Source organism: Oncorhynchus keta, chromosome 31, assembly GCF_023373465.1.
Source record: "Oncorhynchus keta strain PuntledgeMale-10-30-2019 chromosome 31, Oket_V2, whole genome shotgun sequence".
In the NCBI taxonomy this organism is placed as follows: domain Eukaryota; kingdom Metazoa; phylum Chordata; class Actinopteri; order Salmoniformes; family Salmonidae; genus Oncorhynchus; species Oncorhynchus keta.
Window position 1 is genome coordinate 12641412 of NC_068451.1, and position 26260 is coordinate 12667671.

The 26260-nt window shown below is 46.1% G+C and overlaps 1 protein-coding gene across 1 annotated transcript; it reads right to left on the minus strand.

Moving 5' to 3' along the window:
- Window positions 1–1692: 1692 nt before the first annotated feature.
- Window positions 1693–20558, minus strand: LOC118364460 (SWI/SNF complex subunit SMARCC1-like). The gene is given in 27 exon segments (XM_035746012.2): window positions 1693–3335; window positions 3437–3553; window positions 3753–4020; window positions 5443–5577; window positions 5967–6139; window positions 6232–6373; window positions 9809–9864; window positions 11103–11264; window positions 11655–11913; window positions 12003–12173; window positions 12468–12550; window positions 12553–12620; window positions 12891–13004; window positions 13174–13245; window positions 13361–13482; window positions 14222–14259; window positions 14394–14453; window positions 14936–15066; window positions 15215–15333; window positions 15582–15707; window positions 15847–15922; window positions 16029–16098; window positions 18075–18144; window positions 18249–18423; window positions 18789–18874; window positions 19104–19223; window positions 20317–20558. Coding segments are annotated over 27 exon segments (3291 nt in total). The 5' UTR covers window positions 20503–20558; the 3' UTR covers window positions 1693–3243.
- Window positions 20559–26260: the final 5702 nt, after the last annotated feature.

The following is a 26260-nucleotide window of genomic DNA, read 5'->3' on the forward strand; positions in this document are numbered from 1 at the left end:
GAAATGTTGTCCCACTCCTCTTCAATGGCTGTGCGAAGTTGCTGGATATTAGCGTAACACGCTGCCGTGCACGTCAATCCAGAGCATCCCAAACATGTTCAATGGGTGACATGTCTGGAGAGTATGCAGGCCATGGAAGAACTGGGACATTTTCAGCTTCCAGGAATTGTGTACAGATCATTGCGACATGGGGCTGTGCATTATCATACTGAAACATGAGGTGATGGTGGCTGATAAATGGCACGACCATGGGCCTCAGGATCTCAGCACGTTATCTCTGTGCTTTGAAATTGCCATCGATAAAATAAAATTGTGTTTGTTGTCCGTAGCTGCCCATACCATATCCCCACCACCACCATGGGACACTCTGTTCACAACGTTGATATCAGTAAACCGCTCGCCCACACAACGCCATACACGTGGTCTGCAGTTGTGAGGCCGATTGGACGTACTGCTAAATTCTCTAAAACCACTTTGGAGGCGGCTTATGGTAGATAAATTAACATTCAAATGTCTGTCAACAGCTCTCATGCCAACTGCACGCTCCCTCAACCGTGGCATTGTGTTGTGTCCCCAGCACACGGTGCTCCTGTATAATGATCATGCGGTTTAATGATCTTATTGATATGCCACACCTGTCAGGTGGATAGATTATCTTGGCTAAGTAGAAATGCTCACCAACAGGTAAGTACATTTGTGCAGAACATTTGAGAAATGTGTACATATGGAACATTTCTGGATTTTTAATTTCAGCTCATGAAACCAACACTTTACATGTTGCATTTATATTCTTGTTCAGTGTCGATGCTCTTTCAGATCTAGAGGAGAGGAGCTGTTCAAAACATTGAGCCTGTTTATGTGAAGAGAAGTAGATCTTACAGAGTAGGCAACCCTGTTCGGTTTCAGGCACCACACCTAACCAACTGAGCTGATTGATCAGTTCAATGATTGCCTAAATTCAACACACCTGATCTTTCAGGTCAGTTAAATTACAAACATGAAGTGCCTGCAGCACTCCAGGACCAGGGTTGTCTAACTCTGTTCTAAAGGGTGATGCTTTGTCGTTAATGTTTCTGTACGATCACTGTTTCCCTCCTCTACGGCTGCTCAGATGGCACAAAGTAGGACAAAAAAAAACACCCCTCCCCACCCAAGACATAATCGCCCCTCATCCCTCTCAATAACATCCTCCTGGTCAATCTCCATGGGCAGAGAAATGCCCCCTCCCACCAGATTACAGTGCTGGCTGCCTGGGAATAGGGCTTAAATGACATCAGGATGAATATATGCTGGTATCATTTTTCCTCATATGCATTTGCAGCTGCTGCATAAGAGCCTAAGCAGCAAAACAACCACACAAAGACCATCTCTCCCCTGTAGCACTTTGCCCTAGACCCCTCACCAGTCAAACGCTGATTGTTTTGCTCTGAGGTGTGGTTTTGTGTCCGACAGTGTTCAATATGAACTATGGCTTTAGTTATTTTTTGCTAGCATAATAAATATGTATAGAGAAAGATAGGAAAGAGAATATTCTGAACTTCCTATTTCCCAGGACAATATGACCATTTCGTCATGCTCTAGTCTAGATATTGTAGTCCCTCCCTGAAATATTACAAATCTATAAATTCAATCAAGTGTAAGCACCAAATCCAACATTTTGTTCAGAATAAAATGAACTACTGAAAACAGACATCACTTAATACAAAAACAATTTATTAGACATTGTCCAGGTCCAAGTACCAACAGACCTGAAGAAACAATAAAAAAAAAATGCTACAAACTTCCAAGAACAAAGATAACTGAAATCTACACAAAGTTTATTCTTAAAAATACATGACCATAAAACAAACAAAAAAAGATACAAGATGTAAGGGGGTTCTCATCATTTGTGATATAACAGACTGGAAAGACCTTGAATGAGGAAGTGTGTGAGAGCGCGAGAGACGCTGTGTGTATGTAATATTCTACCTGAGGGGGTAATAGTAACGCAGCAGTCACGTGGGCAGCGAATGAGAGGGGTACTAGAGGTAGCAGAGGGGTGCGCAGAGCAGAGAGGTAGCTAGCAGAGAGCAAGAGCAGTTCTAGAGAGGTAGCAGACAGACAAAGAGAAAGGAGGCAGAGGTAGCAGAAAGGTGTAGAGGGGTGTTGAAATGAACAAAGATGGATGAAGAGAGGTAGCGCTAGCAGCTACATTATCAGCACCAGAACAGCTAGACGCCCACTCCACCACTGAGGAGGAGCTCATGGTTTTTAACTTCAACTATATCACCATATCTAGCTCACTAAAAGGATGGATGAACATCAGTGGGATATTAGGCCTGTGTGTGAGCAGCCTCCAGTGTACTAGAGCAGGGTTCAGCTAAGTGTGTGAGTAGTACAGTGCTATGCCTGGCTGGTGGGGGCTATGAGTTATGGGCCCTCTGGACACCCCCATCGATCGGTGGTTTGACCCATGTGATAGGAGGGGCGGGGGGCAGAGCAGCCGAGCAGACAGTCAAACACCGGTCTCAGCTGTACGCACATTCTGCTCTTCTGACACACCAACAACGTACACACAAACACATGAACACACACTTTGGACTACAGTGTTTTTAGCTTCAGAAGAGCAAAGTGGAGAGGTAGATTCTCAGTGAGTGTGTGTGTGTGTGTGTGTGTGTGTGTGAAAATGGAGGGTTACTGGCCCCTCTGTGTGTGTCGAAGGAACCTTCATGATCCCATTCATTACAGTACACAACACACGTCCCTAAACGATCAACTAGCCCTCAAACCCAACTAGCTCCCCCTGGTGTTGTGTTCGGGGAAGACGTGAGTAGAAGAGGTGGAGTTGGTGTTGCGCTGAAGGAGAGGAAGAGACTACTGTGTCATTCTAAAAAGGTGAGAGGGAAAAGTGGGAGTTTTCCGATTTCCTCCAGGAATATCAGCTTCATATTCTTTTAAAATAGAGAACACACAATATATTCTTAAAAATGACTGGGAGGAGCCCATCTGATCTGCCCCACACCAGACTGACTGAGGAGAAAACAGTGTTCTTACTAGGAGGGCCAGAGCCACAGACCCCTTGACGCTGTGCCCTGAGAGGGAGGTGTGTGTGTGTGTGTGTGTGTGTGTGTGTGTGTATGTGTGTAAGCCAGGATGAGTTTTTGGAGCTGAGAGAACACTCAGCCAGTAGCAAGGCCATTAATGAGCTGAGGTTTTATAAGGGGTGAGTGTGTGTTGGTGTGTGTTTGTTTGGGGGCAGGGATCTTAGCTGTCAGCAACTCGTGCTGGGGCTGCCGCTTGAGGTCCCACAGATGCTGGGGGCATACCATCAGCCTGTACAGGCGAGGGGCCAGGGTCTGAGGACAGAGAACACACTGGTTTGAGAATGGGACACACCAACACACACACTTTTCTGGCTGAGTAGGATCTGGAAGGCGGATACGGATAGTGTACTCACACATGCCGTTGGGGGCTCCAGGGTGGCGGGGACCCATCATGGGAGGCATGCTGCCAGAGGGGGGGCCGCCCGGCATCATGCGTCCTGGCATGGGTTGACCGGGCCCTCCCATTGGTCCTAAACAGAAGGAGAGGCTTGGTGAGACTCTTGGCCTATCACAGAATCAGTGTGCTGGAACATGTTTTTGAAAACAGACTAATGTTTCTGAGCTGATATTTGGTGTTATTCCCTTGCCTTGGATATAGTTCCAGGACTTTCGGGGTCTTTGTGTGCTTCTTTGCTGAGAAATTGTGTGCTCCAGTGTGTGTGTCCTTACCGGTCTGTTGCGGGTGGTGGGGACCCATGGGGTGGAACCCGGGTCCGGGAGGGCCGTGTCCGGAGTGCATGGCGGGAGGGGGTCCGTGGTGGGAGGGTCCGTGGTGCATGCCTGGCCCTGGGGGACCATGGTGGGGCGCGGGGCCCTGGGCCACTGTGTTGGCCTGCTGCTGCTCCATCTGCTGGCGAGCCTTCATCTCAGCATACTTCAGCTGCTCCATGTGGAAGGCCTGGCGCTCTGTCAGCAGCTGCTGCCTCTGCAACTCCAACTGGGGGGGGGTGTCATCCTGTTATCATACTATTAATCAAGATTATCATTCCCCTTCACTTCTCAAAAGCCCACTGTCCAAAAGTAGAAGGATGATCATTACTCATAGTATCACTTTGAAAAGATAATTTAATCATGTCAATAAAGCTCATTTCATTGGACAGGGAGAGGATGATAAACCAAGTCAACAGTGGTATATGGAGCAGGGTGGTGATACAGAAACAGATTCATTTCATGGATTGATAAATCAAAGAATGAAGGAGAGGAATAAGAAGAGAAAGGAAATCATTTAAAAAAAGAGTATAAGCCATAAAGACAAGCTGATCACGATAGTGGACATTATGACAGAAGGGAAGAGAGGAAAAGCAATGGAATGAGACTGTGGTGAGGGAGAGGGGGCAGTGAAACAGGACCACTCTGGAAGCAGGAAGGAGAGAGGGAGCAATGGCTGGAAATGTCGATAAAGGGATTGATTTGCATGCAATAAACCACTAACACTCTCTCTGACACGGAATCAATGGGGGGAATTCCATTACCAAAACCCTACAGAGACACAGGGATGGAGAGATGTGGAAAAAGAGATGGAAGGAGGTGAGGAAGTCTATTCCCTGTGTAAGTACATTTGTAGTGGAGGGAGAGTATGAAGTACTAAAGACAGTGAGGAGTGCCCTGATTTAGTGTTTGTATATATATGTGTGTAAGACAGAGACACAGTGTGTGTATGAGTGTGTGTGTGTGTGTATAACCCAGTGTTTACAGCCTGTGGTAGCGGTAGGAGGGAGGCAGCCTGGGTGCTGTTCCAGAGGGTTATGTAATGACTGGCTGGCCTTTTCATGCACTATTTATCAGGCTGCTCAACTAGGCTGCGGTCCACAGCAGCTCCACGCTTTACAGAGTTTTACACTCCTGACACACACACACAAACACAGCCTGGACTAGAGGCCCACTATCACCCAGCAGTTAGTTGACTAGCTTATTGTATTGCTCTTAAACCATGTGTATCCAAATGGGCACAGCAACGATGCCTGACCCCTTCGCAAGTGCTTTCCCTTCATATGCTTACATGCTCTTTACTCTACTATCCTCTGTGTACTCCGCAACTACCCCGCAAAATTACCACCCATTATTAATGCAAATGTTGTATATTGACACTTCACTTCCTCTGCTTATGTTGTATATTTTGGCCCACTCCCAAAACCTTCTATTTGTTCAGCCAAGTTATCCATCTGCCATTGGCTCTCCCTCACACACATCTCTGAAATGCCTGGATGGGTGACAACTGATATAGATACCGCTAGAATCCAGATGCATATCCATTCCTTTCAACACCCCAAAGGGATCTGAAACTACAAGCACCTTCAACCCGCATGCAGTCTCCCATTGAACTACAATTCCCACAATCCACCGCGGGGCGACTACTTACAGCCTCTTTCTCTCGGTCCATGATGGTCTCCAGCTCCTCAAAGTGTCTGAGCTTGATCTCCAGCTTCTTCATCTGAGTCTCCACCAGCAGAGCCACCAGAGACTTGATCTTCCTCTCCTCCACTGCCGCCAGGTGCTACAGGGAAAGCGAGTAATACAGAGGAAAAAGATGTAACGGAAATATAAAGCGTCGCCTTATGGCCAAACTAGACTGGCCAGCTAGTATAAGCGTAGCGCAAGAGCTTTTGAGCCGTGGGCAAAACTGACACCGATCAATGAGATGCTACACCGGCAGCACAAGCATAGCATGAGTGAATGGAGCTGTCGAAGCATCTGTTAAGGCTTCGGATCTATTTCATGCATTTCGAAAAGCCGGCTCACGCTTTCGATATCTGCCTCAGTTTGCTACTTCTGGTTACGAACGCCAAAAACAGAGCATTCCGAAAAACAGCGCTATGCTTGCGGTGTGGTTTCGGGTTTCGATATACAAAGTGCTATCCCCTTGGGCCTCTGGAAGAAGCAAACCTTGGCCTTGGTGGCAGCTGAGGCGAGGGCAGCGGCGGCTGCAGTGGCAATGTTCCCCTCCCCCCCGTCCGGCTCAAGCTTCTTCCTCTCCTCTTCCTCCTCTTCCATCGCTTCCTGCTCCGCCTTCTCTTTGTCCTCCTCTGAGGTCTCCATGGCCACCTCCTTGTCTTTGTCTGAAAACGTTGCGAAAACATTATCATTCAAGTCGATGCAGGACTTCGACAACCCAAATACAAAACGTATATTCTGCTTAGATCTACTCTACCTGCTGTAGCCTTGCCCTCTCCTCCCTCACTCGCTCCCTCCTCCCGTTCAGACGGTTCGGCCATCTCGCTCTTCACCTTCTGTCCCTCGGCCAGCTTCTCAGCAGACTCACTGGGCTTCTCCGCCTCGTCCTTAGACTCAGCCTGAGACAGAGACAGGTAAGACTAAAGTGTTACACAGCTGATTATATTAACAGTGCCTTCGGAAAGTATTCAGACCCCTTGACTTTTTCCACATTGTAGTACGCTACAGCCATATTCAAAAATGGATGAAAAATACAATTCCTTCGCAAACAGAAAAAAAAAAAACAGAAATACCTTATTTACGTAGGTATTCAGACCTTTTGCTATGAGACTTGAAATTGAGCCCAGGTGCATAGTGTTTCCATTGATCATCCTTGGGATGTTTCTACAACTTGATTCGAGTCCACCTGTGGTTTATTCAATTGATTGGACATGATTTGGAAAGGCACACACCTGTCTATATAAGGTCCCACAGTTGACAGTGCATGTCAGAGCAAAAACCAAGCCATGAGGTCAAAGGAATTGTCCGTAGAGCTCCGAGACAGGACTGTGTCGAGGCACAGATCTGGGGAAGGGTACCAAAACATTTCTGCAGCATCGAAGGACCCCGAGAACACAGTGGCCACCATCATTCTTAAATTGAAGAAGTTTGGAACCACCAAGACTCTTCCTAGAGCTGGCCGTGCGGCCAAACTGAGAAACCGGGGGAGAAGGCCCTTGGGTCAGGGAGGTGAACAAGAACCAGATGGTCACTGACAGAGCTGTAGCGTTCCAGAAGGACAACCATCTCTGCAGCACTCCACCAATCATGCCTTTATGGTAGAGTGGCTAGACAAAACCACTCCTCAGTAAAAGGCACATAACAGCCAGCTTGGAATTTGACAAAAGTCACCTAAAGGACTCATGAGAAACAAGATTCTGTGGTCTGATGAAACCAAGATTGAACTCTTTGGCTTGAATGCCAAGCATCACATCTGGAGAAAACCTGGAACCATCCCTACGGTGAAGCATGGTGGTGCCAGAATAATGCTGTGTGGATGTTTTTCAGCGGCAGGGACTGAGAGACTAGTCATGATCGAGGCAAAGATGAACAGCACAAAGTACAGAGAGATCCTTGATGAAAACCTGCTCCAGAGTGCTCAGGGCCTCAGACTGTGGTGAAGAATCACCTTCCCAAAGGACAATGACCATAAACACACAGCAAAGACAACACAGGAGTGGCTTCGGGACAAGTTTGTGAATGTCCTTGAGTGGCCCAGCCAGAGCCCCGACTTGAACCCGATCAAACATCTCTGGAGAGACCTGAAAATAGCAGTGCAGCGACACCCCCCATCCAACCTGACAGAGCTTGAGAGGATCTGCAGAGAAGAATGGGAGAGACTCCTAAAATACAGGTGTGCCAAGCTTGTAGCATAATACCCAAGAAGACCAGAGGCTGTGATCGCTGCCAAAGGTGCTTCAACAAAGTATTGAGTAAAGGGACTGAAGACTTACGTAAATGTGAAAATAAAAATAACTTTTTTTAAAATACTTTTGGGAAAAAATTATTTTAAAAACTTGTTTTTGCTTTGTCATTATGGGGTATTGTGTGTCAACTGATAATATTTTTTATTTTTTTCAATTTTAGAATAAGGCTGTAACTTAACAAAATGAGGGAAGAAGTCAAGAGGTCTGAATACTTTCGAATGCACCGTACATACAGGTCACACAGAACTGAGAAACACAAATGTAGGATGATATAGAGCTGAGAAATACCAAACTGAAGACTATTGCCAGACAGCTCTCAATTACCCAAGGAGAAAAATATGCAAAACCGAACGAGGGTCAAAGCTAATGCCCTTCATTTCAATAAGCCTGCAGTAAAGCCATCAGGACTAGAACCGGTGTGGATAGGCGATGGCTAATGAAGGTTAATGAACATTTCAGCCTCTACAGTGGTCACTGATGCATGGCTGACTCCTGCTAATGTTATCTGTGGCGTTACATTTGCCCCTTGGCCTTCCTAAACACAGACAGATAGGGTGGATGGATGGAGAGAGAAGAATAGAGTAAGCGAAAGATGGAAGGAGAGTAGTAAATGGAGGGGCAGACTGTACGACTGCCAGCTTTAAAAAAAAATAAAGTTAAAAACAGTTTGCCGTCTTCGGTGCACATATGAATGTATCCTACGATGTAACTGCAACGACATGGATGTTGTTCTTTGTTTTATCATCTCGATGTCATACTGTGTTCAAACGTGTTCGATTTTGCCTTGCCATCTGGTTTCAAGAAGACCACAATGGAAATAAGTCCCAGACTCTGTGTGTTATCCTCCATGATTTTACTCATGTACATAAACTCGGCAAAAAAAAGAAACATCCCTTTTTCAGGACCCTGTCTTTCAAAGACAATTCGGAGAAATCCAATTAACTTCACAGATCTTCATTGTAAAGTGTTTAAACACTGTTTCCCATGGTTGTTCAATGAACCATAAACAATTAATGAACATGCTTCTGTGGAACAGTTGTTAAGACAGTAACAGCTTACAGCCAGTAGGCAATTAAGGCCACAGTTATGAAAACTTAGGACTGCCTGAGTTACACCAGGAACACACAATCCCTCCATCAGTGCTCACACTGTCCGCAATTTGCCGAGAGATGCTGGACTGGGGGCGTGTAGGCATGTTGTAAAGCAGGTCCTCACCAGACATCACCGGCAACAACGTTGCCTATGGGCACAAACCCACCGTCGCTGGACCAGACAGGACTGGCAAAAAGTGCTCTTCACTGACGAGTCGCGGTTTTGTCTCACTAGGGGCGATGGTCGGATTCGAGTTTATCGTCGAAGGAATGAACATTACACCGAGCCCTGTACTCTGGAGCGGGATCGATTTGGAGGTGGAGGGTCCGTCATGGTCTGGGGCGATGTGTCACAACATCATTGGACTGAGCATGCGGTCATTGCAGGCAATCTCAGCGCTGTGCGTTACAGGGAAGACATCCTCCTACCTCATGTGGTACCCTTATTGCAGGCTCATCCTGACAGTGCCACTAGCCATACTGCTCATTCTGTGTGTTATTTCCTGCAAGACAGGAATGTCAGTGTTCTGCCATGGTCAGCGAAGAGCCCAGATGTCAATCCCATTGAGCACGTCTGGGACCTGTTCGATCGGAGGGTGAGGGCTAGGGCCATTCCCCCTAGAAATGTCCGGGAACTGGCAAATCTGGTGCAGTCCATGAGGAGGAGATGCACTGCAGTACTTAATGCAGCTGGTGGCCACACCAGATACTGACTGTTACTTATAATTTTGACCCCCCCCTTTGTTCAGGGACACATTATTCCATTTCTGTTAGTCACATGTCTGTGTCAATTGTTCAGTTTATGTCTCAGTTGTTGAATCTTTTGTTCATACAAATATTTACACGTTAAGTTTGCTGAAAATAAAAGCAGTTAACAGTGAGAGGACGTTTTTTGTTGTTGCTGAGTTTATGGCTTTTTCAAGTTGTGAGCTGTATTTTTTTATGGTCGAATTAATAAACTATGCTAAAGGCCTCTCTCGCCCGTGGGCTTTCTCACCTTGTCAGGCTGCTGGGAGTCGGAGTCTGTGTCCACCTTCTCGGTCTCTGCTGGCTCTACAGTGACAGAGAGAGAAGGAGGGGCTTAGAGTAGAGGGATAGACAAAGAACAAGACATTTCTCAGAGAAAATCAAACAGATTATGCATCATAAGTAGATGCTCGCCATGACTCAGACATTATTGTGGTTAGGAATGAGTGTGTGTGTGTGTGTGTGTCTGCAAACGTGGGAGAAAGCGAGCGAGTCGATGTGGAGTGAGAGTGCATGAATGTGTGTCAAAAAGCATGCACGCATGTGCATTTGGGCACAGTTTTTACTATGCGAGTATTGACCTGTATGAGAGATGGTAGACTGCTTTGAGGAGGGTATTGAATGCATTTAGGCCATTTATTGGTTGTTGATGCATGTATGTGTAACATGCATTTATTCATGTGTAATTGCCGATTGAGCGATTGCTGTGTGTGTACCAGGCATTGAGGCCGTGGCACATGGCATAGTGTGTTGACCCAGTTTCAACCCCTTCCCCCACGCCCCATCTGCCATTCTAATCCACTGGACACCACGACAGCCGGGCACAGACATATAACACACTCTGAAGAAACCTCTACTTTGCCCCCCCCCCCATTGGCCATTTCAGCTGGCACCTCAAAATGTTCTGGTGAGAATACACATCTGGGTTTACCCACGCGAGCGCGCACACACACACATGCAGGAGGTAGCAATAAGGTCTAGGTGACCTGCGGACAGCTGGCTACTAGCAGCCTCGCCCTAACCTGTTAGCTGTGGTCTGTGTCTTGGCGATTTGCTGCCCTCCACTGGTAAAACTCAGTACTCCATCTAGATGTGGGGGTGTGTATCTGGGTGAGTATTTTGTGTGAGTATTGCATGCATGAGTATGTTTGATGTATGTGATGAGAGAATGTTTCTGTATGTTTATATGAAGGCCTGTGTGTTTACACAATTCTATATGTATTGCTATTTGATACTGTGACTTTATTGAGATGTTCCAAACATATCGCTCACCATATGTCTTCTGCAGAGGGACCAGAGAGCCATGAGAAAACAAGCTTTGACAAGTCATGGAAATAAAAGTGCGAATATCAAAATGGCTCCCTATTTAAAAAGATGGCGAATGAGCTATGAAGGAAAAATACTGGAGTTTTGGTGCAGGTACAACCAACTGTGATAGTTTTGAGTACGCTCAAGAGTATTTTTTAAATTTACCTTCGCTAATGTGCGACCGTGTGTGTAAGTATATCTGAATGCATGTGTTCTGTTCCAAGTGTGTGTGTTACCGGTCTTCTCGGGCTCCTCGGGGGCGGTTCCTGCGATGCCGCTGCTCTCCAGGCCATAGGCGGGGTCTACCTTGCCCGTGCTGCGGGCCGCCTCCTGCACCTTCTTCACATGGGCCTCCACCAGCTCTGCTGGCACCTCCTCACGCACACGGCTAAACTCCTCTGGAGAGAGAGGGAGACACGGTGGTTAGCTACAGACTCACACCTTGTGAGAGTCCCTCCACACACACACACACACACAGATATGTTCAAACACACTGCGATATTACACACACACAACCATACCATTACGACACACTACATGCAGCGTGATATTACATACAAATGAAAACACATTTTATTTTGTTAATAAACACATTGTGATAAAACACCCTTGCAAATGACCCACGTACCCAGTCCCCGCAACACATACCCAGTCCCCGCAACACGTACCCAGTCCCCGCAACACGTACCCAGTCCCCGCAACACGTACCCAGTCCCCGCAACACGTACCCAGTCCCCGCAACACGTACCCAGTCCCCGCAACACGTACCCAGTCCCCGCAACACGTACCCAGGGCTGCCTTGGCAGCGGCAGAGGCCACACGGGGATCCACCACGGAGGCCAGGAAGGCCACGGTGCTCATGACAGGGTTGCCTGACTGGCTGAAGGGTACCGGCTGGTAGGCCAGGGGGCCCAGGGACGACTCAGAGGTCTCCAGGTAGGGGTCCTCGATGGGCAGACGCAGGAAGTGCAGGATACACTCGTCCTGGGTGCGCGAGCCCACGTGCTCAGACACCTTGTTCCAGTCGTCCTTGTACATCTCCAGAGCCTGGTAGGGAGGCGATAGAGGAATGAGAAGGGCTCTGATAGGCTGGTAGGCTGGTAGGTTTTAGATTATGTCTGTTGTGACTGACGTACCTCCAATAGGAGCAGAGTCTCCTGCTCGGTCCACTCCCGGCCGCCGCTGGTTCCTTTACTCTTGGGGTTCTTCTTGGAGTAGAGGTCGTTACGCAGGCCGAAGTTCTGCATGTCAGAGGGCTTGTCTTTGCCCTTCTCTGGGAAGTTGATCATCTGCTGGCCAGAGGGGATCTAGAAGGACGGAGGAGAGACAGGGGAGGAGGTTGAAAGGAATTACACTGTGGTCAGAGGATGCAGTGAACACTCACACAAATCGCTCAACATTTGTGACCCATTAAATCATCAAAAATCAATGGCTACAGACACACAACACCTGTATGTGTATTTGGATAGAATTCGCTATCGGCACTAACAGGCTTGGGTTTAAAGACCCTTCCCCTAGCCCCTACTCCCGCAGTATCCAATGACCTGAAAGGACTGGACAGGTGAAAGCAATGTGGCCAAAGCTCCATGTAGTTTTCTAACCTGTGGGGGACGGTGGTGCATCGGCGTCAGGCCAGAGGGGGTGTCAGCCAGCACGTTGAAGTGGGGGGTGGGCGGGGGCCCATGGGGAGGGGCCGGCTCTCAGCATCCACCTGGTAGTTCACCAGCCCCCACTGCTCCAGGAACGCATGCACCCTAGTAGTTAGATACATGCAAAGAATATACTCCACAATCATCACTCTTGATCAGTGATCTAGAGCAACACAAAACAGTCCAACTATACCTGGGTCTTATTCATTAGGCACCAAACAGAAAGAATCTGACTGGAGCAATAAGGAACAACCTAAACAAACTAGTCATATTTTTAAAGAAACGCATATTACAAAGCGTTTTGCATACGTTGTGCCCTGACAAACAATGACCTAGCTTCTGCCCTAAGGAATCCATTTCATGTTGACCCTTCACCTCATGACAGCACACACGTCTCCGGTTAGGTTCCTGCGGCAGGAGGTGGAGGTCAGGTACTCCTGGGGGTTGAGCCGGTACGTGTCGATCATGAAGTTACGGTAGGCCAGGTATCTGACAGGGACAAACACATTTTACAAACAAACCACTGAATCGTCAGAACAAATAAGGACATAATGTGTGTGTGTGTGTACAACGAAAAATTATTAGTGAAAGCGTGCGTCTGCGGTTCTTTAATGGGTTGAGTGAGTTGTGTGTGGGGCAGTGTTCTTTGCGGACTCACATTTCTGGGGACTTGGACTTGTTCTTGCCGTTGAAGAACTCTGGCAGTGCACGCCTCTCAATCTCATGGATACTGAAAGGGATGGGGGGGATAAACGCAGACACAAACATAAAATACAGCCCGACACCCCCACCCAAGACACACACAATACACTACCCACACACTAAGAAAAGTGGGCCATCCTCACCAGTTGTAGTCGAACCAGGCTGCGTAGCTGGGGATGATGATGTGGTGGGTCTGCTCGGTCACGTTGTCCTCGCTGGAGTCGATGAGGCGGTTGACCTCGGCCTTGCCCTGCTCCTCCTCCTCCTACAGGGGGAGACAGAGTCACACAGATGAGATCTGTTCTCCTTGCTTGCCTATGTTGACCTGAATTTTGGCTTTATTTGCCCTCCCGCGTCACTTCTAGACCTCCGCTAAACATAGACTGATAAACCATGTGGGTCTATGTGACCGCCGATAACTTCAGAACACAGTTGACTACAAATACGTTGCCAATATCTCTGCGATGGACACAAACAAGCGACATATAAAAACCCAACTGAGTTATATTTTGCTACTCGAAGGCTACTGTCTAATTTGCCTCAATATATTTCATGATGTGTAGCCTAACGATGTGCCAAATTGGTGACTTAGTGCATTGTCATTGGATAAGCATTATAATAAGTGGACTCAATATTTGCAGCCGTAGGTGGTAATAGGAGCTGATCCATCATCAGTATTGTGAAATAATTATAATTTTAAGGAAAGATTTTAATGGAGAAAGCTGATCCGAGACCAGCACTACCAGGCCTAAGTTCCATCTCTTTCGGGAAACCGGGCCCAAATCTACAAATGGGTAGACATTGCTTCTAAACACTGACACCAGGCCAGATATTTTTCCATCCCTCTTCTGGATATGCTAAGAAGTGGGGGTTAGGATAATCTGATCCTAGATTTATCAATGACGACTATGGTTGTGGATGAATAGGGAACAGTTTACAATGAAGATAGAAAAGAGACCGCATTTAGAGGCAATCATTAAAGGTTAAGAAAAAACAGGCGTTACCTTGCCTCCGGAGACCACAGAGTCATCCTCCAGATCATCTGGAAGACCGAGAGGGGACGTTATGACATCAATCTATCCATTGCTTGATTCAATAAATCTCGGTGATTGACAGTTTAGTACTGAGACAGGTATATCCTTAAACACTGAAATAGTTCTGCACACACACACTTACCCAAGTCAGCCACTGCCCCTCCCTTCACTGGGGTGTTCTCACTATCTTTCTTAGGGTTCACTGAGGACAGGGAAGAAGAAAAATAGGCTGAAGAATAGCCAGAGAGTATAGTACGGGTGAAATACACTGACAGTACCCAAAGGCTCTCTTTTCGAATAGCACTCCATTCAATACACCACTGAAGAAAGTCCCCCCCCCGGGCAATTCCATGCCACCTTGGCAAGGACAGAGTGTACATGTGTAACAATTATTTATTTTCTAACTCAGAGAGGAACAAACTGCAGTTACTACAGAGAGGAATAAACTGCAAGTCAACATGGTGACAAGCATAAGATGGATGTACTGAGAGAAAGAAACAGGACCATGAGAAAGAATGGGAGATTTACAACATGTGATTTAGAGTGACTGAGCCAATGAAGGAGGATGGAGGGGGGGACCACGGGGAGGTAGGGGTGAGAAAGAGGACAGAGTGAAGGATCGAGAGGGAGGAGAGCAGATGTGGGAGAGGGAGACAAGAGGGATGAGTTGGACAATCAACTGACCGTTCTTGGGCAAAGTGACCTCCTCCATGCTGGGAACAGGCGAGGGGTCCTCCATGTCCTTGGTCAGGTCCTCTTCCTCCTCCTCCTCCTCGCCACGGTGGCCACGACGCTTCCAGTGAGACCCAGGATTCCTGGGGACAGGAGAAGAGGTCAAAAGGTCAGTGAAGTTTGCCCAAGACAACGATCCAGGGTCAGTTTAGTGTTTTTCTCCCCAATGGCTCAGGTTATGATTTGAGAAGGTTACGCTTGTCCTAGATCTGTAGTTATTGGGGGACTCACCCCTTCTTGCCACCCTTCTTGCGAGACTCGGCTGGGGTGGTCGGGGGAGATGGCGAGCGCCTCCTCTTCTTCCCGGCGGTGTTGGCCTTGCGCTCCTTACGATCGGGTGTACGGGAAGACTGATCAGAACCACGAGGGATGGCCAGATGAGAGAGAGAATGAGAAGATGGAACAGTCTCACACAGAGGGGAGCGGGGGAGGAGGAGAAGAGGGAGGATGTGGTGGTGAGGAGAGGAGAGCTTGAAAGGATGGGTGACACGAGACAGACAAGACAACAATCCACCATGCAGAGCCCTGTGGTGCAGCAACTCACCGAGACACACACTTCCTAAGAATCCATAACACACACCTCAAGAGTTTGGCCTACCTCCTCCTCCTTTGGGAAGATCCTCTGGCGGAAGCTCACAGTCTTCTTGTTCTCGTCCACCTCATAGTCTTCCTCATTCATCCACTCGTTGAAGGCGTCTGTGTCCAGGACCCACTTGGCATGCACCTGGGAGAGGAGTCGAAGCTAATCCACTACTCAAGGGTGGTGTTGTCTGCTAGTACTATTCAGGCTGGAGGCAGGGGTTCATTTGGCGCATATATATAAATAAAAAACATTAAAACATGACAGGATGCTCGATCCTCACCTTCCAGGGCTTCTCAGAGATGGGTGGGTCCTCCACATCCCCTTCCACGTCGCTGGTGGACACCCAGGTGTCATAACTGACCACACAGAGAAGAGGGGTTAAAGGTCAGTAACAGGTCACAGTGGGTGGACGTGTAAGAGGGCAGAGTGGACCAGCAAAGCTGAACGGTGCCAATCTCTCACCTGTCTGGGTACATCCCCCAGTGTACCAGCACCTGCTTGTCCTTACGCATGACCGGACGCAGCCACTCCTCTGCAAGACAAACACACAGCTTGTTATCAGCATATACACACACATCCTCAAGTAATGCATAGCGACTGCTGTATTAATAACAGTATATTACTTTATACACACGTCACTTTCTTTGAAATGTTATATGAGAGTAGAGTAAGCCTCAGTAACGTGACCATAAGGAATTAGATTCAAAGACTACAGTACAACCCCGCCTATACCAGTATATATATATATATATATATATATATATATATATATATATATATATATATATATATATATATATATATATATATATATATATGCTCAAAAAATAAAAGGAACACTAAAATAACACATCCTAGATCTGAATGAATGAAATATTCTTATTAAATACTTTTTTCTTTACATAGTTGAATGTGCTGACAACAAAAATCACACAAAAAAGATCAATGGAAATCAAATGTATCAACCCATGGAGGTCTGGATTTGGAGTCACACTCAAAATTAAAGTGGAAAACCACACTACAGGCTGATCCAACTTTGATGTAATGTCCTTAAAACAAGTCAAAATGAGGCTCAGTAGTGTGTGGCCTCCACGTGCCTGTATGACCTCCCTACAACACCTGGGCATGCTCCTGATGAGGTGGCGGATGGTCTCCTGAGGGATCTCCTCCCAGACCTGGACTAAAGCATCTGAGCGAGACATGATGTCCCAGATGTGCTCAATTGGATTCAGGTCTGGGGAACGGGCGGGCCAGTCCATAGCATCAATGCCTTCCTCTTGCAGGAACTGCTGACATACTCCAGCCACATGAGGTCTAGCATTGTCTTGCATTAGGAGGAACCCAGGGCCAACCGCACCAGCATATGGTCTCACAAGGGGTCTGATGATCTCCTCTCGGTACCTAATGGCAGTCAGGCTACCTCTGGCGAACACATGGAGGGCTGTGCGGCCCCCCAAAGAAATGCCACCCCACACCATGACTGACCCACCGCCAAACCGGTCATGCTGGTGGATGTTGCAGGCAGCAAAACGTTCTCCACGGCATCTCCAGACTCTGTCACATGTGCTCAGCGTGAACCTGCTTTCATCTGTGAAGAGCACAGGGCGCCAGTGGCGAATTTATCAATCTTGGCGTTCTCTGGCAAATGCCAAACGTCCTGCACGGTGTTGGGCTGTAAGGCCCTCGGGCCCTCATACCACCCTCATGGAGTCTGTTTCTGACCGTTTGAGCAGACACATGCACATTTGTGGCCTGCTGGAGGTCATTTTGCAGGGCTCTGGCAGTGCCCCTCCTTGCACAAAGGTGGAGGTAGCGGTCCTGCTGCTGGGTTGTTGCTCTCCTATGGCCTCCTCCACGTCTCCTGATGTACTGGCCTGTCTCCTGGTAGCGCCTCCATGCTCTGGACACTACGCTGACAGGCAACTTCTTGCCACAGCTCGCATTGATGTGCCATCCTGGATGAGCTGCACTACCTGAGCCACTTGTGTGGGTTGTCTCATGCTACAACTAGAGTGAAAGCACCGCCAGCATTCAAAAGTGGACAAAACATCGGCCAGGAAGCATAGGAACTGAGAAGTGGTCTGTGGTCACCACCTGCAGAACCACTCCTTTATTGGGGGTGTCTTGGTAATTGGCTATAATTTCCATCTGTTGTCTATTCCATTTGCACAACAGCATGTGAAATGTATTGTCAATCAGTGTTGCTTCCAAAGTGGACAGTTTGATTTCACAGAAGTGTGATTGACTTGGAGTTACATTGTGTTGTTTAAGTGTTCCCTTTATTTTTTTGAGCAGTGTATACATATATTTTTTAATTTGAGTAATTTAGCAGATGCACTTATCACGAGTTCTCTGCACTGGTCCCCCGTGGGAATTGAGCCCACAACCCTGTCATTGCAAGCGCCATGCTCTACCAACTGAGCCTCATGGGATCAAGCAACAAAGTAGATGATATATACATTGCAAGGGGGTGTTTTATTTCCTTTCTCAGTAGAGCACATCACTTACCATCCTCCTGCTGGGTTGGAGAGGGGTAGATATGATGGGTGGCCTTAGACTTGTCGTCACTGATGGAGCCCTAAAGTAAAGAGTTAGGAATGGCTTACGATGCCATTTGAATGTCTAGCAAGTGGTGACACAATCCTACCATTGGTTGGTGTGATTTGGGTGGGCGTGTCTTACCTGGTGTCTCTTGATGATGTCCTTCAGCTTATTGGCCTGCTTCTGCTCCATGTCATGCACCAGGAATACGGTTGGCCGAGTCAGGCAGTTATTCTGAACCAGGGTTTTCTCTACATTCAAGAACATCTCTACATTCCTGTCCATCCTGGAGGGGTTCTGCAGGTCAAACCTACGCCTGCACAGATAGGAGGGATAGAACATGTTTTTGTTACTTACAGTGTCAACTCAACAGGGCATCTTATTTCCCCTCCCTCTCTTGAAGCAACCACTACCTTCTATGTGATTCCATAGGAGAAAGAACATTTCAACTATTCATTCTACAAATCATATAAGTGCTCTTGGTCCAAGGTGGGAACGATGCATTTTTTATAATATTTTTTTTAGCCCCCCTTTTCGCTGCCGGCTGCGACAGAGCCTGGACTCGAACCCAGAATTTCTGGTGGCACAGGTAGCACTGCGATGCAGTGCTTTTAGACCACTGCGCCACCCGGGAGACCTTAATGATGCATTTTTTAAGTATTCAATCAAGACCCTACTCACCAGCCCTGCTCGCTCTTAAACTTGTAGGTAGAGCCCAGGATGTGACACAGAGCACCCCCCGCCTTGAAGTCCAGGAAGCTCTTGGTCTGATGAGGCAATACAGAAGAAAATGTGAGGGACGTTCCCACAAGCTGGCTCAGATAGATAAAGACAGGGCAAACTACTGTGACACAAAATGGGCAGAAGTGATCGGGAAGCATATTCTTCCCTTGCCCAAAAAAGGTATTGGATTCATTTAAATTTCACTGTGTGTGTAGGTCCCGTCCCTGTCCCAACCTGGTCAGGTGTAAAGATGTGTGTGGAGGAGATACTCACAGGTAACTTGGTGAGGGCAGGGTTGTTGACCCTCCGTCCAAAAGCATCTTCCTGGAACTGAAGCAGCTGCACCACCAGCCCTGCCAGGGACTTATTGGAGGGAGAGTCTGCCTGGACATACTGAGACACCACAAGGCCACTGTGTTAGTCAGGGCGGCACACTCATGTGTGACAAAGGAGGGATTGAATATTGTGAGACCACAGAAGTGTTAGGCTACATAGTCAGACAAACACATGGCCAATGCAGGCACACACAACATCTCATGAGTAGATAGCACATATTATAAGACCGAAACAGCAGCTTTTCTTAGGTATATGCAGGGTGATTTGACATCACCTTTTCTTTCAGTGAAGCCCCTTCACTGGTCACTGAAAAGGGTCTTCCTGGTTTCAAGAAAAGCAATAAAGTAGAAAATAGTTTATAGTAGCTAGCTACTTCTTTTCAATAAAGTTGTTTTCGGAAATACATGACCGCGCGGAGATGATTTGATGGTTTGCTGCTGTCAACAAAGGCATCCTTTGCTTGGTTATGTGGTCTCCGAGCGCAAAGTAGTTCAGTACACGAGGTAGTCGAAGTTTCCCATCAAGACGATTCAGCTAATTAGCTAGACAAATGTAAGACATTAACGGCCCAATGATCCGTTTGCTATTATCTGCCCAATCACAATGTTACCAACCGTTAACGTAGCTAACTAACGTTAGTTACATCAAGTCCCGTGCCTTACCGGATGACCTCAATGTTTACATCTATGATACCGTTTCAAAACATGCTAATTTAGTTATCTTACATACCGAAGCTAGTTTTCGCAACGTTAGCTAGCCAGCTACGCTCAGATAGTCAGATGAAAACAACTGTAATTACGTTAGTTACCTTGCTACCCCAGTTGGGTAGCTTACACAAACAGACAACTCTTCAGCTAATGTGGTGGCCGTGTAACAAAACAAAACGGACAGTACGCTAAGGCTGTTCAGTTAGCAGCTAACGTTAGTTAGCCCAGTTATCTCTTGACATGCAATTTTCATGTAACGTTAGTTGGGTAATGTTGTGATAGGCTTCTTTAGATGCATGAAACTATCTATATATCTAGTTCGCCACAAGTACCTAATAGGAGCGATAGCTTGAAAGATATATCTAGATAGCACATCCATTGTGCTAGAGACGCGTGCCTTGATGTTAGAAATCAAATGGAGGTTAAAACCAGCACTCGCTAACCTTTTTGTAGTGTTTCCCGATCCATTGGCGCACCGAATCGATCTGAGAGACCGTTTCTGCGCTCTCCCAGTATTTCGAGGAAGGACCTCCATCCTTTTTACGGCCCACCGCAATACCGACGCCCATAGGGCCGGCTGCTGGTCCCCCCAAACCCGTTCCACCCGCTGCAGTTGCCGCTGTCGCCATTGCTTCTTGTCCTGTCCGCTGCTGTTTCTCTACTCAACCGCGTCACTCACCAAGCAGGTTTTCGAATAACAAAAAAAAATGCGCATGCGCAGATTTGTAAATAACACAAAGTTGTTGAATCTCGCGATAAAGAGGGTTCATTTGGGAAGGGTCAGTGTGAAGGTCAGGGTTGGAAAAGTCGTAAACATTATATTAGGAAATCTGTCGTTATGAACACATAAGAATATAGTGGTCTCCATTTTTTTTTTCATACTTTGAATATTACTTTGAAGATAAATTGGGCTAAACATTTCTTAAAGAATCCAACTTAAATTTGGAATTTCATCCGTCATTATATCTTCTCCGGTTTTGGTGGCCTCAATTTTATGTTACATTGTAACTACAACATTGATAAGATTCCTACAAAATTATCTGCTTTTCATAGACAAGTATTTTTAGTGTGGTCGTTAATATAAAAACAGTTTTTCCCCACATAGATATTTCAATTCGAACAATAAGGATATTTTGTATAGAAACAAGTCTAGATTTTTTTAAGAACTGGTTTAATAATCATATCCTGCTGTGAGTCAACTTTTTATTGCAGAAGGATTGTTTCTGAATTATGAGGATTTCTATTATCTCGTTATAATATCACTGTTACACCTAGAGAGTTCGCCTTAGTCTTTGATGCTATTCCATCTGAAACTCATGTTTAGAGGTGTAACCAGACCTCACCTTCTTCTCTTAATACAGTAGACTCTCCAATAGGAAATATTTGTTTCTCCTTGCTCCCTCAGAACAACAGATCTGTACATCCTTTATTTCAAATGGATATTGTATCCATTCCTTATGTCACAACTTACTGGAATACATTTGTCAATAATATCTGTTGGGATGGTTATTACCACACAAATATCTATTTGTTAACAAGGTCAAAGAGATCTCTTTCAGAATGATCCATAAGTATTATCTTGCAAATCATTACCTGAAGAAACTCAAAAAAGACTAACATTAACTGTATTTTTTTGTGCTGAACATCCAGAAATAGTTTTGCATTTATTTTGGCATTGTCTACATGTAAAGAAATTATGGAAAGATATTCGTAGTTTTATAATTGTTAATATTCTTGATGACTTTTGTTTTTTTATGGGAGAATGTGCTGCTCAGTTTCCTTAACTATAAAAAGTATGAAGGAAAAAAAATGTACCTCATACATGTAATAGTGCTAATAGCTAAATGTAATATTCAGAAATGTAAATTCACTATTAAAAAACACTCTTCCGTGTTTTCTATAAAGAACTCGAGCAGTACATTAAGACCATTCTACATTTTTATAATAAGAAAGCTGTTAAAACAGTCAATATGGGTGCATTTTTTTAAGGTCTTTGTGTAATCTGTATTTTGTTGTACCCCATAGCATATGTTATCATTGTCTGTTTGTATTCTTCTTGTATGTATACTGGTGTTTCTGCAATAAATAATAATAATACAATAAAACATTTTTTTTTAGGTCAGGGTTCAATAGCCACAGTGGTGGGCCGTCAGGGCCAGCAAGGCCTTCTCTGCTGGCCTAAACATCATCAGAATATATATATTTTTTAAATATATTGTAGCGACCCGCACAGACAGCTGTGTGTTATGTGTTAGGCTAGGAGGTGGTTGTGTTGTACTGACCAGTACCCGGTGTTCGCGGGGTCCGACATGTCAATCAACCTGCTATCTGCCAATCACGGGAATGCCTGGAATGTTCTGATGCCGGGCATCCTGGTGGTTGGCGGAGTGGCGTGGAGGGGGGTTGGGCAGGGGGGTGGAGCATTGGAAGTTAAGACCAGGTTCAGCCTTTGTACTCTCTCTCTTACGTCTGGGCTTCACAAGAGAAGGTCACTTTTGGCTTGTGGGTTATCTGTCAGCTATTTGGCGTGTGCTACGGCCCAAACAGTAGCCTGTGTAAAGTTGGTTTAATAAACCGTCAATTCGCAAACTCAAGCCTCTGTCTGGACAATTGTTCATTTATGATCTAGTCAGGTCATTACAATATTTTCCCACAAATATGTATTAAATTATTCCCCAGAGTAAGAGTTACACTCTTCATTTCATAGCGTTCTTCTTGGTTGCATTGCTTCCAGCCCCAGGTTGAGATTTGGAGGGCTGGTCTTTATGTTAGATCTTTTATCCAATCATATTCAGCCATCATGTGTTGCCAAGGGTCTAAAATCTGCCCTCAGGCCTTCAGAATCAACAGTACGGGTGCTTGTAGTTAATAGTGAATGGAAATTCAAATTTAGTGTCAACCAAATCAGCTTTAGAGTTGGCTATTATACGCCTGCTGGCTGGCTCCAGTGTTACACAGGAGCCAGCTAGCAGGCGTAGTGCGTGCACGTCTTTTGATTGGATTACCAATATTGAGAGGCAGGTCCTATATGGGCAGGTCTCAGAACTAGGAAACTGAAATTGATCAACGAATTAATTCGCGTACTACTAAGATGTTTTTTCAACCCACAATGGCGGAAGGAGAAGATATCGATTTGGTCGAGGATATAATTATAACGCCATTCTCAAGACAAACGCTTCAAGAAAAGTTCGACATTGTCAGGAGAGGTAGATGCCGACGCTACAAAGCCTGTCACAGGCGGGAAAGGGGTTCGTTCGCCACTTTCAACTATGAATGACTCAAAGGCTCCGAGAAGCACTGCAAACTGTACTGCTGGGAATGCCTATTATTTGCAAGTGATCGATTTAGTGTTTGGAGCCACACTGGCTTTGCAAACCTGACTTGTCTAACCAAGGCAGCAACAAGACACCAAAGTACGGCTGGGCACTTACAAGCAATGGTGTTTTTGAAAACTTTTGGGGACACCCGAGTGGATCTACAGCTCAACGAACAAGCGCGTAGGGCAACGAAGCTGCACAATGAAAAGGTATTGTACTCTTCCCCTGCAATTCTCTGAATAGAAATGTCAATTTAAAGGTGACGCAACGCCTGTTTATACTGCGTTTCTGTCTAAATGTATAGTGTCTAGAGCCATGGCATCATAATGGTGGTAATAAGAGGTGGATTAATTCGGGTGGGACTGTGTAGGACTTCACTGAAGGCCCAGGCCCCAGAACCACAGCACGCTACTGAATAAAGACAAGCAATACAACAGAAACTGGATAGGCAGCATGACCAGGTGGACTGGGGACGAGGATACCCTTACAAAAAAAGTTTGCCGTTTTGAAACGTGCAGTAACTGCAGTCGACTGTGGTATTTTGGACGCAGTAATTGCAGAATAACTGCAGTTAAACTGCAGTACATTGTAAACTGCTGTTGACGGTGTTATGTTTGACGCAGTATTTGCAGCATACTGCAGTTATACTGCACTCTGATTGCAATCTTTTTTCGTAAGGGCAGCCAGGAGTCCTCAGGCCAGGTAGTCCTGAGGCATGGTCCTAGGGCTCAGGTCCTGCAGGAGGGGAGAGGGAGAGAGAGATGGTAGAATTAGAGGGAGCACCAGATAAAACAGGAGAATTACACCAGATAGGACAGACTGTTTTCCCCCGGAACATAAACTATTGCAGCATAGATCCTGGAGACTGAGACTGGGGGGCCGGGGACACTGTGGCCTTGTCCGGCGGTACCCCGGGACAGGGCAACCAGGCAGGATATAACCCCACCCACTTTGCCAAAGCACAGCGTCCACACTACTAGAGGGATATCAACAGACTACCAACTTTTACCCTCAGACAAGGCTGAGTATAGCCCACAAAGATCTTCCCCACCGCCCGAGCCCAAGGGAGCGCAAAACCGGACAGGAAGATTATGTCAGTGACTCAACCTACTCAAGTCAAGTATAGCGAAAAAAGCCTGGCACGATGTGACGTCCTAGGGATGGCATGGGAGAGCACTAGTAATCCAGTGACTCAGCCCCCATAATAGGGTCAGAGGCAGAGAATCCCAGTGGAGAGAGGGTAGCCGGCCAGGCAGAGACAGCAAGGCTGATTCGTCACTCCAGTGCCGTGCGGTTCACCTTCGCATCCCTGGGCCAGAAAACACTCCATCATAGGACCTACTGAAGAGAGCAGTCTTCCGGTAAGACTAAAAGGTTGAGACCAAATCTGCGTCTCTCACATGGATAGGCAGACCATTCCATAAAAATTGAGCTCTATAGGAGAAAGCCCTGCCTCCAGCTGTTTGCTTAGAAATTCTAGGGTCAGTAAGGAGGCCTGTGTCTTGTGACAGTAGTGTACATGTAGGTATGTATGGAAGGACCAAATTGCAGAGATAGGTAGTAGCAAGTTCATGTAATGCTTTGTAGATTAGCAGTAAAACCTTGAAATCAGCCCTAGCCTCAACAGGAAGCCAGTAGCTAGCACTGGAGTATTATGATCAAATGTTTTGGTTCTAGTCACGATTCTAGCAGCCGTGTTTAGCACTAACTAAAGTTTATTTAGTCCTTTATCTGGGTAGCCAGAGAGTAGAGCATTGCAGTAGTCTAATCTAGACGTGACAAAAGCATGGATTATCTTTTCTGCATAATTTTTGGACAAGTTTAAGAATTTTGCAATGTTACAAAGATGGAAAAAAGCTGCCCTTGAAATATTCTTGATATGTTTGTCAAAAGAGAGATCGTGGTCCAGAGTAACTCAGAGGTCCTTCACAGTTTTTTTTTTTTTTTTAGAGGACTGTACAACCATCAAGATTAATCGTCAGATCCAACAGCAGATCTCTTTGTTTCTTTGGACCTAGAATTAGCATCTCTGTTTAGTCTGAGTTTTCAAGTTTAAAAAAATGCCGCCATCCACTTCCTTACGTCTGAAACACAGGCTTCCAGGATAGGCAATTTTGGGACTTTACCATGTTCAGAGAAGAACTGATATTTTTCCAACAGATAAGATCTAAACCAGGCAAGAACTTGACAGTGTAGACCAATTAAGGTTTCTAACCCTAACCTTAACCCTTTTAGCTAACCATAACCTTAACCCTTTAACCTAACTCCTAACCTTAACCCTAACAACTTTAGCATTTTAGGAACTTTTCAAATACTTACTACTGTTTAGCTACTTTAGAATTAGGCCTAATGCAAAATTTCATAGATTTGACTGAGATTTGACTTAATGTAAGGAAATCAGTCAATTTAAATACATTCATTTGGCCTTAATCTATGAATGTCGCATGACTGGGATAACAGATATGCATATGTTATTCTAGTCACAGATACCCAGTCTCAGATACCTTTAAAAAAGTTAGGGGCGTGGATCAGAAAACCAGTCAGTATCTAGTTGACCACCATTTGCTTCATGCACATATCTTTCGAGTTGATCAGGCCATTGATTGTGGACTGTGGAATGTTGTCCCACTCCTCTTTAAAGGCTGTGTGAGGTTACTGGATATTGGTGGAAAGTGAAACACGTTGTGGTACACGACGACCCAGAGCATCCCAAACATGCTCAATGGGTGACATGTCTGAGTATTCAGGCAAGATTCCAGGAATTGTGCACAGATCCTTTCGACATGGGGCCGTGCATTATGATACTGAGACATGAGGTGATGGCGATAGACTAATAGCACAACAATGGGCATCAAGATCTCGTCACGGCATCTCTGTGCATTTAAATTGCCATCAATAAAATGCAATTGTGTTTGTTGTCCATAGCTTATGCCTCCACATACCATAACCCCACCGCCACTATGGGGCACACTGTTCACAGATGGAACACTGTTACATTGATGCTGTTGATCCAGATCACTGGTTGCTGCGGAAAAATAGGAGGTCAAAAGGGGGGTGAAATGGCTAGCTA